Source organism: Parus major, chromosome 14, assembly GCF_001522545.3.
Source record: "Parus major isolate Abel chromosome 14, Parus_major1.1, whole genome shotgun sequence".
Classification (NCBI taxonomy): Eukaryota; Metazoa; Chordata; class Aves; order Passeriformes; family Paridae; genus Parus; species Parus major.
This window is the reverse complement of record NC_031783.1, coordinates 371,801-383,007: the sequence shown is the minus strand read 5'-3', so window position 1 is coordinate 383,007 and position 11,207 is coordinate 371,801. Positions and strand designations below refer to the sequence as shown.

Below are 11,207 nucleotides of genomic sequence, written 5' to 3'. Positions count from 1 at the left end.
CTCGTCTGTCCCGTCCCGGAGCACAGCCCAGGCGTGGCTGGTCACACCCGTGCCAGAGAAACCTCACAGAATGCAGCGTTGCCATCCCTAGAGGTCCTTTCCAGCCCTGGAAGCACCAGCTCCATCCCTGCGTGAGGATGGTGGCTGCGATGTGCCAGCCGGGCTGCCAGTGTGGGGCAGAGGCCACAGCGGAGCCATTCGCTCTGAAACTGAAGCAAACACGTGCTTTGAGCTGTTCTCATCTGTGCTAGTGCCCCTGAGACGTTCCAGTGTCTCTCCTCGTTCAGGCTTGGCTTTAAAGGCTCAGTCCTGCCAGCTGCTGGCAGCCCCTGGAAGCGGATCAGGCCCCCCACACGCTGCCCCGGGCTGGCCCTGCGGCTCACAACTCTGCAAGACCTGCTTCAGCTAACGGCTGGCAGGAAACGGTTTTCACAGTACTATTATTTTTCTGCTGGTTCAGTGACCTTACCTGCCCACCCCTGGAGAGATGATTATTGTGTTATGAGAATAAGGGTGTGCAGGGGACTTTGGGATCAGTTAGCCTTTATGTTGTTGCCATAACTGAGAGAGAAAAAAATAAACACTGTGGGTGCAGACAGGTGGGCACTGGGCTCTGCTCCCCAGGAATAAGGGACAAGGTAAGAGGAAATGGCCTCAAGTTTCACCAGGGATGGTTTTGTTTGTGTATTAGGGAAATACTCCTTGCAGAACGGGTAGTCAGGCATTAGAATAGGCTGCCCAGGACAGTGGTAGAATTGCCATCTCTGGAAGTGTTCAAAAAAATATGTAGATGTGGCACCTGGGGACGTGGTTTAGTGGTAGCCTTGGCAGTGCTGTGGGGATAGCATTGGAATTAGACTCAATGATCATAGAAGGCTTTTCCAACCTAAATGATCCCATGATTCTAAGCTCGTCATGACAGTCTACTAATATTCCTCATTTGACATAATGCCATAGGACATAATAATAGTTTCTCATTGAACCCATGTGAAATTTCAGTAGACTACAAGATAGCTGTTGCTGAAGGACACGAAGTATTGAGGGTTCCCCAGACAATCAGACACACAGCCACTTGTACATGAGGCAAAGAAGCCTTTTTTTCCAGGGGTTATTAACCCCTTTTATAAGGTGTTTCGATCCAAGTTACATGATTGGACAATAAACCAACACCCACTTTATTCCCATTGGTGGGACCAGAGAAAACACACCAAGAACATCTGTTCAGTATTGTTTTGAGAAATGTAATCTATTTACAATAAAACAATCCTTGAGAGAAAACTGTTCCCGGGAACTTTTCCCCTGGGAAGCAGATGAGCCCCTGGCAGGCTGAAACTCTCTCAGGCTCAGAAAATCATGTCCATAGATAGCCTGTGAGGGAAATCTGCCCTTTAACAAGATGTTGTGTGAAGAACATCTTACTTTTTGCTTACTTTGGGGTTTTCTTTGTTTTCTGAACCTGTTCCATGGCAGGTTTTATGCAATACCCCTTGGTTTTGCAGCAGAACAGAATATAAGCCTGTTTTCCTTCTTGCCACACATGGGTTCTCAAACACCTTCCCTGGTCTTGCTCATATCCGTGATGGAGGTAGATGGGACATATCCTCGCACTGCATTCAAGAGGTGAAGCTTCTGTCATTAGGAATTTAACAGATGTGCCTGTGGCCATACATTTCAGCAGATCAGCACACCTGCTTCTCAGAAAGAACTTTTTTTTTTTTTTTTTTTGTCTCAGAGAGACACTTAATGTCCTGCATTAAGGATGGGGTCAAAATACACTTCTGACTTAGTTCCTCTGAAGTCAAAGTCAGGCAGCCAATGTGGTCAGGTCAGAAGAACAGTGCCTGCAGTGGCAAATTTCCTTTTAAGTTCACAGCAAACACATTTGGCAGGGAGAGAGAGGATATCCTTCCCACATTACATGAAATACCACTGAATAGTGCTTAATCTTAAGTCTTTCATCCTCCTCGTCCCAATTTTCTTGCAGTTGAGAGGGCAAATCCCCTCACAATAGTGCCGTCCCTATACCCGCCACCGCCTCCAATCAGAATCTGTGTACTGTGAATCTGCAACCTGCATCTGTGACAGGGTGGGCCCAGAATTCAAGTGTGGCGGTTGCAGCCTGCTACGTTGTCAAGCTCTTAAACTCCAGAGCTGCTATTATCATTAATATTATTATGCAGGACAGGATTTGTAGGAACTTTTATTTCACCACTCATAGTGTAGCTGCACCCTTCCTTCACCCCGCTCCTGTTAGCTATAAGCCCTTCCACCCGTCCTGCCCCCCGCTATGACGCCATTACCACGCGCCGATGCTTCCCCTTCCCGCCTGCTTGCGTCAATCTCGTGCGACGGGAGCGGAGCGACGGCGGCGCCGAGGATGTGAGTGCGGGGCGGGATCCGCGCCATCCGCGTCCATCCGGCCGGGCCGAGGCCAGGCCGCGTCCCCACGGGCCCCTCCGCCGCGCGGGGCGCCGGGAGGAGTGTGCTGGGGCCGCCAAGAGGCGATGGCGGCGCGAGTGTCAGGGATGGGGCCTCAGAGCCGCGGCCGGAGGCGGGGAGGCCGGGGAGCCAGGCCCGCGTGTCGGCGCTGCCGCGGCCCGGCCGGCGGGAGAAGCGGTGTGCGGGCCCCAGGGCCGTGTTGGTGTGCTGATCTCGCGGCCCCGTGCTCCACGGGTGCTGTACTGGATCCACGACACGCGGATCTTGCTGCCCCGCGCCTCGCCGGCCCCAGAGCTGGGCCGAGCGGCCGTAGTGGGCAGAGAAGTGCCTGGCGCCGAACCCTCCACACCAGGAATTCTGCCGGTTTGCAGCTGAAGACCTGAAGCAAACTGTCAGTAAAGGATTCACCTTTAGCCATACGGGAAGCCCAGGGGCGAGCAAGTTTGCTTCCTTTATCACAAAACGGCTGCTCTGAGTGTGCAGATTCTGTCTCTGAAGCAGAATGTGTGAGATGGACGTTTGGTTTGTGTAGATTGCTCTTGGACTTTCTGTTCTGGCGTGGATGCCCTTAACCTGTTATTTGTTAGAGAGTTAGAGGTTTTTGATTGCAGGGAAGAAGCATGTTTGTTAGAAATGCAGTATTGTACAGCTTTGTGTGAGGACTGTGATTTATTCTTTCTACGTTTTCCAGTGAATGCCTGAACTTGTGCAGGTGAAAATGCCCACAGGGTGGGATTAGGGTTCCAACTAAAGTGAGTTTGGCCAGTGGTATTCCTGAGAAGGGAGTGAAAACACTGGTTAGTTTGGAGATTGCCTAAATGCAGCTGGTAAGCATCTGTCCCAAGGAGCAGTAAGCAGTGAAACCTGAAAGGAGATTGTAGCCAGGTGGGGGGTCAGGCTCTTCTCCCAGGCAATGGGCATCAGGACAAGAGGACCCAGTCTTAAGGTGCACTGGGGAGGTTTAGATGGGACATTAGGAAGAATGTCTTCACAGAAAGGGCGATTGGGCTTTGGGAGGAGATGCCCAGGTAGGTTGTGGAGTCACTGTCCCTGGAGGTGTTTATGGAAAGACTGGATGTGGCGCTGAGTGCTCTGGTCTAGTTGACATGATGGTGTTGGGTCACAGGTTGGACTTGATGGTCTCAGAGGTCTGTTCCAATGTAATTGACTCTGTGATTCTATTTCCTGCCTCAGCAGCAGTTTGAGTAACAGCAAACATGCGGTCTTTATCTGTGTTTCCTCTTCACTTCTCCCAGAAGGGGTAAAACCAGATCCAACTCTTGGGCACTAACAGATAGTTTTGTATGCTAATAACATCGTGACTCTTAATAGTCCACAGGTGCAGGACCTGTGCTGATGTGTAGGCAGAGATAACTCAAACATGGCTATGTGATATTTAGAAGAAGAAAAATGGGGTGACCTAATTGCAGCCTTCTGGTGCCTGAAATGAACCTATAAGAAAGATGGAAAGAGATATTTTACAAGGGCCTGAAGTGCAGAATGGCTTCCCACTGACAGAGGGCAGGTTTACATTAGAGATTAGAAAGAAATTCTTCCTTGTTCCCCTTGAGGGTAATGAGGTCCTGGCCCAGGTTGCCCAGAGAAGCCCCATCCCTTGAAGTGTTCCAAGGCCAGGTTGGAGCAGCCTGGTGCAGTGGAAGGTTTCCTTGCCCATGGCTGGAGGGTTGGAAAGTGATAATCTTTAAGGTTCACGCTATACCAACCCAGTCACCCAGTGATTTTATGAAAGGAAAATCTAAAGTTTTCTGGTCTGTGAAACCAGGAACTTGTCTGTTCTGTACTGCCCAGTTCAGCTCATGCCGTGGCTTTCTGAACTGCAGCCCCCTCACACCTTGCACTGGAGAGGCACAGAGCTGGATAGAAATGTTCTAAAGCTGAGTGACCTACACAGATTTGTTTGTCTTGGCTCCCTTTGCAACACCTGTGGGATTGTCCATAGGCTGCTTTCTTCCTGCCACTGGTGCTAGAGGAGACATTTCCTTTCCCAGCAAGCTCTGCTAGTGGCACATCCCTGGTGTGGGTTTCCTGTCCTCCATGCAGAAACGCCATGGGTGTTTCTTGATTTGTGCAGAGAGCTGCATTTGTGAATATTCATTTGTGTTGCTTCTTGCAGTTGGTGTATTAGGGAAAACTGTGAAGCTGAAAATCAGGAAAGCAAGTTTGGCCATTCAGAAGTAATCTCTTCCCAACCATACATTCAGTTGTAATTCAGAGAATAAAGTAACTGCTCACCAGAAGCACAGAAGCAACAAGATTGTTGGATGCTGTGAGCTGGAGAAGTTTTTTTTCTTTTTCACTGAGTTTGCATGTGTTGCACATGGTGATGGAGATGTTGCCAGCATCCTGCATTACTGTGCATATTCAGTGCTGCTGCAGATAAGGCTGGCTGCTCTAACACACTTCTGCTCATTCCCTGAATGTTTTATTCCTTGGTAGTTGAGGATGTCACATTCCTTTAGAGGTTATTAAAATGTTGGAGGCAGGTTTGTAATGCAGGTTTTAAACAATCGTGATGGAATAATTGAAATGCAACATGTTTATAGATGTTGCAGATTTTTTGACAGATGCAGCCCTCACATGGCAAACATCTGGAAGTCAGCTAATGCTCAGCATTTCAGTGCTAAATAGAGAGGTGTTAAATCTATCTCCTTTACTATCTAGAGCAAAGAGAGAACTGGTTTACTGAATTGAGGAGTTAGAAGTGAGATTTGAGACATGGGCCTCATTCAGTGATGCTTTGAATATCTCTGGAGGGGAAAAGGAGTTACCAGGATTGAAAGAGAATAGTTTGCTAGAACCTTTTGTAAAGTTTCTGGAATTACCTAAAGCTTTAACTCCACAATTTCAGCGATCCTGAGTTAACATTCAAAGTTCAGTGTTTCTTTTTGCTGTCCTGTTCTTTATTTGGGTGTGGGGCTTTTGTTGTCTATGGTTTTTTTTTTTTGAAGTAAGCAAGCAATGCTTTCTGCAATTTTTTGTTGAAGGGCTCCCTCACCAACCAAGCGCAAGGACAGGTCTGAAGAGAAATCGAAGGACCGGTCCAAGGATAAAGCAGCCACTAAGGAATCGGGTGAAAAGGATCGTGGTCGGGACAAGACGCGCAAAAGACGCAGTGCTTCCAGCGGGAGCAGCAGTACTAGGTGGGCACTTTTATGTACAAAATGACAGCATTTTCAGAAGTCAGTAGCTTTATTTGTGGCAGTCATGGGCCTGTTAAAAACTTGTGTTGTGTTAGTCACATTGTCTGGCTTAAGAGGGTTTATATTTTAGGTATGAATTTCTTGGGCTGCCTGAGCTGTGGAGCCTCAGTCACAGTTGCTCTCTCTGTAGTTGTCAGAAGTTTCTCAGCTGTTGTTTTTCTGGGTATTCCAGTAATTTTTGTTCTTCTCCTCCTTGAAACAGATCCCGTTCCAGCTCAACTTCCAGCTCAGGGTCCAGTTCCAGCACTGGTTCTAGCAGTGGCTCAAGTTCCTCTTCTGCCTCAAGCCGCTCTGGGAGCTCCAGCACCTCACGCAGTTCCAGTTCCAGCAGCTCTTCTGCATCTCCCAGTCCCTCTCGACGGAGACATGACAACAGGAGACGGTCCCGCTCCAAGTGAGTTTTATTTGTTTTCTAGGAATTGCCAGATGTCAGGTTAATTCCATGTACAATACAAGACTGTGATCAGAACAGATTGTTCTCTGAATACCATTTGCTTTCTCCATAACTTAGGCATGTGAATTTTGTTAGAATAGGTGTGCTCTGTTTCCTTAGAATCCAAACATACGACCTGTAGGAAGAGAGATTAAAAATCTAATTTTTAAGAGTTTAAAGATTTTAAATACCATTTTTAGAGATGGTTTTGGTCAGTGTTTCCTTAGTAGTATGGGCCTAGATTAGATTAAAGCTGTTCAGTTCCTATAAACTACAGCCATGACTAACAAAAAAGTCAGAACTAAAACCAGGATATATGTGTGTATAAATCTATATTTATATTCTTGTTTATTAAAAAATAATTTTATATTTATAGAATATAAAGAATATTTAAAATAATAATTTTTGTTATAATTATATGTGTATAATTATATATATAAAATATATTTATATTATAAGAATATATTTATATTCTTACTTTAAAAAAAAGGAAGGAGGGCAGAGGAAGCCCGTGTAAGGGTGACATGGGAATCAGACTATCTTAATGCCTGTATAGTTTTTCCTTTGCATAAGGTGATGAAGCCTGATAAAATCTGCCTAAGGCATTGTGGGGTTTTTAGTGTATCACTCAATTTATGGACTTCAAGATTCGGAAGAAGCATAAATATAAATTTCCTACATACTGATGTTTTTACAGATTAAAGTTTCATTCCAGATTTTTTTTAACTGCGAAGGCATTGTGATATGCAATTAATTTAAAATAGATTTTTTAAAGAATTTTGGACCTCTGTAGTAGAATGGAAGATACCAGAAACACAAATAATCAAATCCATTCATTTGCCTGATTGTGGTATGCTGTTTATGGCCCTATTTTGCCTCTTCAGTTGTTGAGGCAAAGAAGTTTTTGTGTTAACAACTGAGAAATGCTTTAACTATGACCACAACTTCATAGAAGTGCTTGCTAAATTTTGTGTTTGTTACCCTAGTTGCAGTGAAGCTGAAAAGTTACAAAAACAGTTCTCAAATTTCAAAAGGTTCTAAAGCAAAAGCAGACACGACAAATTCAAGTCCTGAGGTGTTTCTGAGTAGAAACCCTCACCACAACCTCAGCACTGTAACTTCTTCAGGACAAAGATGCCCTTCAATAAAAATGGTATTTTTAATCAAGTGGGAATGACTGACTTTGGTTTTGTCCTGCATGTTCCCTGAAAACTGTAAATGTTTTCTGTTGTCCAAACCAGGTCCAAACCACCCAAGAGAGATGAGAAGGAGCGGAAGAGGCGGAGCCCATCACCTAGACCCACAAAAGTGCATGTTGGAAGGCTCACTAGAAATGTGACCAAGGTAATAATGGCATGTTCTCCTGTAGTCAAGCATTCATGGTCTTCTGTGAGAATGTGTGAGTTTTCTCTCTCAAAGCTCTCAGGACTTCTTGGTTGCCAAGATATTGCTATTGTTTCTTTGTGTCCTGGTTGATCAATGAGGAAAATTTTGGTAGGATTTTAGTGAGTCAAATACCATAAAGGCTTCTGAGATACCGTAGTGCTTAAGAAGTCTGCCTGTTTTGTCAATATTCCAGACCTTATATCCTGCTTTACTAGGGAGAAAACTATAGAATTTGGGACAGCCACTGAAATTACCTTGGAGGCATAATGGATATTGGGCAGTTCTTGATAAAGGATCTACAGAGAGCTGGGCTGGCTTGAGTTGTTTTTGCTAGAATGCAGTTTAAAGGTTTTCAGGAGTAAAAGGTTTTAAGGTGCTGAAAAAATGATGTGCTGTGGATTTACTGCTCTGTGCCAGCTAAACCTGGCTGGTGAGTGTGCTTTGTGTTCGTAAGTCTCGCTCTCTCTTTGCAGGATCACATCATGGAAATTTTTTCCACTTACGGGAAGATTAAAATGATTGACATGCCAGTTGACAGGCTAAACCCACATCTCTCCAAAGGTTATGCTTATGTAGAGTTTGAGAACCCAGATGATGCTGAGAAAGCCCTGAAACACATGGATGGAGGTAGGTGATGACCTGCAAGGAGTCTGGGGGCTTCAAAAGATCTTCAGAGTAGATTGATTTGGTCAGAAAATGAGTTAGAGGTGATAGGGTTGTCTTAGGTGAACTGATGTAAAATACTGTCAGTTTTCAGCCAAATGGCTTTTGTGAGATTCAGGACAGATCCAAGAAATCACAGAACTATTAAAAATAATCTTTTTTTTTAAATAGTGAAAAAATTAGTTTAAGCTATGAAAACTTCCTGGTTTACATCTGAACTTCAGTTTGGTGGGATTAGGTAAAGAAGTCAAGTAGGTGTGTGGACTTTGTCAGAATAGCCCCTGAGCAGGGTGTGGAGCACCATGGGCTGATCCCACTTCAGTTGCTTGTGACAAAGCTATGAGTTGCAGTAATATGATGTGTATATGTTAGTGTTGAAAAATACTTCTCCTTGTCTCTGTGATTCCCTAAAAAGGTCAGATTGACGGTCAGGAGATCACAGCCACAGCTGTGCTGGCACCACGGCCTCGACCCCCTCCCAGACGCTTCAGCCCCCCCAGGAGGATGCTGCCACCGCCGCCAATGTGGCGCAGGTCACCCCCGCGCATGAGGAGGAGGTGAGAGCTGGGACAATGCTTTTTTTTCTCAGTAGCAACTCATTATCACTGAAAGACTTGGCAATCCTGTTGGATGTGACTTTACCCTGCCAAGTGATAGTAACACATTTTGGCCATCAACAGGGTTGAACCTGGGTTGCAGTTTCTAACTCCTTTAGCTCTAGGATGCCTACTGTGGTCTGTACCCTGAGCACAGTCTCTAGGAAAGGTCTTGTCCTTCCCAGCCTGTTCCCTCGAGTCCCTTCTGCATAAAGCCTTCAAGGTGAAGTGGAAACAGACTCTGGCTGACAGAACACTTGGGGCAGCCTGTGCCAGCTTCTTGTTTTTCAGAGGCCCTTGTACCTCCCTCCCTTATTTCTGAATGGCGTATGACCAAAAAGCAGTCGTGTGTCAGGTGAGTGGAGTACACTGGCCCCAAGGTGTGATCTGAGAGTTGTGCTATTTGGAGCTGCCTGATTGTGCTCAGATAAGTTGTTCTGAGTCTTCAGTGTTTACATGTCTTCAAAATGTCTTGTCAGTAGTTACTTGATGGCTGAACTGCTTTGAGCCACAGGTTTAAAGATGAGCAGTAGTTACTGTGGCACAAGATCCAGAGGGATTCTTGGTGCTCCTTTAAACACACTTTTTGCTGAGGTCTCACAGATGCAGGTTTGCCATTCCTTCCTCCTTTGTTATCTTTCCTACTCCAACTTTCACTGTCCTGTTAAAGCTCTGTTAGTATTCTGAGCCTGGAACTTCTGTCATGGCACTAGCTGTACTGCTGTGACTGTTGGTTGTAGTACTGAGAAGCTTGAAGCTGAACTGCTTCTTGAGTAAGATTCCTCTAAGGAGCTTCCTTGTAATTTGAAAGGATTTGGATAAATCCTTCCCCTGAATATCACTCTTTTATGAGTCACAGATGACTTCAGGTGAAGGAGGATCTGAGCTCATTTTCCTTGATGACAAAGATAAGTTTCTTGTCTGTTGTTCAGGTATTAATAATTTTTGCCAGTTCCTTAAACAGAGGGGGGATATCCAGAATATTCCTGCTGTGTCCTCTCTGGAGCTGTGTTTTGCTCAAGCTCTTTTCCTATGATGTGTGAGGGATTTTGGCAGGAGGCAGGGAAGTGTTTTAAAAAAGTTGGTAGCTGAGCCAACCAGTTCTTTGAACCTGTTGCTTGTCTCCTAACAGAAGCTTTCTCCTCCTTCCCTGCCAGGTCCCGGTCTCCTCGGCGCAGGTCCCCTGTTCGCCGGCGATCCCGATCCAGGTCTCCTGGACGAAGACGCCATCGCAGCCGCTCCAGCTCAAACTCCTCAAGATAAAGCAAAAGGACTGGACAGCTTTTTACTTTTTAACTTAAATCCCATCAGGTGGAATATTGTATCTTTTTTTTATAATGAGTCTGGGTAAGGAGGAGTAGGAGATAATGCTGGCAGTGAAGGCAGTGTAAGAGAACAGAGCGTGAGTTCCTGGCCAGTAACCTTTACTGTGAGGCTTCTGGATTCCTGGCATTGAGTTGAAATTATTTTAAAATGGCTTTGATTTTAAAGGCTGCAAAAATAATCTTTTCCAGATAGAGAGAGGGAAAGATGTTTCAGCCTCTCTTTCTGCAGGTAGCAGCTGCTGCTTGGTGATTGTGAACGCTTAGCACGCTGTACAGAGCAGCATGTAAATCTTAAGCTAGTTCAAAACCCCAGTGAGTAAGACTGAGCCACATACCTTGATCTCCAGGTGCCAGCACAGGATTTTGCAAGGCAACTGGAAGCCAGACCTGCCTGAGACTTAATTCAATACAGAATTGTTGCTTTATTCCAGTTTCCCTGGATGGTTGATTTCTGCAGAGTAAGCTTTTCTGTAATGCTGACACTAGGCAATCACCCAAAAGTGGTCCAGCCCAGTTAACATGATACTACAGAGAAGAAGCTGCAAATCCTAAGAAATATTCTGTAGCTGCCCCCTTAAGTGATTTGTTTCACCTTTTTGTTGAGGGTGTTGGCAAAAACTTCCTACTCAATCTGCAGTGAAAGAGTGTGTGTGCTTTTACAAATCCCAAATGAGCGACTGAGCACCAACCCCTTGGAAACTGCAAAGCAGAGAGGGAGGCTTGAAGCCACCATGCTGGCTGGATGAGCTGGGGTTCACCCAGGGAGAGGCAAAGAATTTACCACCAGTTGTACAGTCAATACTATACAGATTTTTGTTTGTTTGTTTGTTTTGTATAACTTTGTATCCTTTTGGGCTCTATTGTGTTTGTACTTGTGTAGAGACAAGCAGTTATTGAATAAAGCAGTAGGGTTGAGAACTGCTGTGCTGCCTCGCTGCGTACGGCGCGCAGGGTGGGCAGAGTGGGCGCTGGGGCCGTGCGGTGAGGGGCCATGGCCTCTTTGGGGGGGCGGTGCTTGTCCCTCCTTCCGTGGGCTCATTGGCTGGCGCCGCTCATTGGCTGGCGCCGCTCATTGGCTGGCGCCGCTCATTGGCTGGCGCCGCTCATTGGCTGGCGCCGCTCATTGGCTGGCGCCGCTCATTGG

The 11,207-nt window shown here is 45.9% G+C and overlaps 1 protein-coding gene across 2 annotated transcripts; it reads left to right on the top strand.

Moving 5' to 3' along the window:
- The first annotated feature begins 2,272 nt into the window (after positions 1-2,272).
- On the top strand, positions 2,273-10,985 carry RNPS1 (RNA binding protein with serine rich domain 1). Of its 2 annotated transcripts, none has more exons than XM_015643340.2 (7): positions 2,273-2,379; positions 5,445-5,600; positions 5,863-6,054; positions 7,335-7,437; positions 7,953-8,106; positions 8,558-8,699; positions 9,896-10,985. In XM_015643340.2, the coding sequence occupies exons 1-7, from the start codon at positions 2,288-2,290 to the stop codon at positions 9,999-10,001; spliced, it is 945 nt and encodes a 314-aa protein (XP_015498826.1). In that variant the 5' UTR covers positions 2,273-2,287; the 3' UTR covers positions 10,002-10,985. The 2 variants fall into 2 exon arrangements, with proteins under 2 accessions (XP_015498826.1, XP_018863840.1); XM_019008295.1 differs by lacking the exon at positions 2,273-2,379 and adding an exon at positions 2,873-4,726.
- Positions 10,986-11,207: the final 222 nt, after the last annotated feature.

What these genes read in the sequence shown, in the direction of transcription:
- RNPS1 (XM_015643340.2), top strand. Translation starts at nt 2,288, where the DNA reads ATGACGCCATTACCACGCGCCGATGCTTCCCCTTCCCGCCTGCTTGCG. An exon ending in TCACTAGAAATGTGACCAAG is followed by an intron (nt 7,438 to 7,952) that starts GTAATAATGGCA and finishes CTCTCTTTGCAG; the next exon opens with GATCACATCATGGAAATTTT. An exon ending in CCTGAAACACATGGATGGAG is followed by an intron (nt 8,107 to 8,557) that starts GTAGGTGATGAC and finishes TTCCCTAAAAAG; the next exon opens with GTCAGATTGACGGTCAGGAG.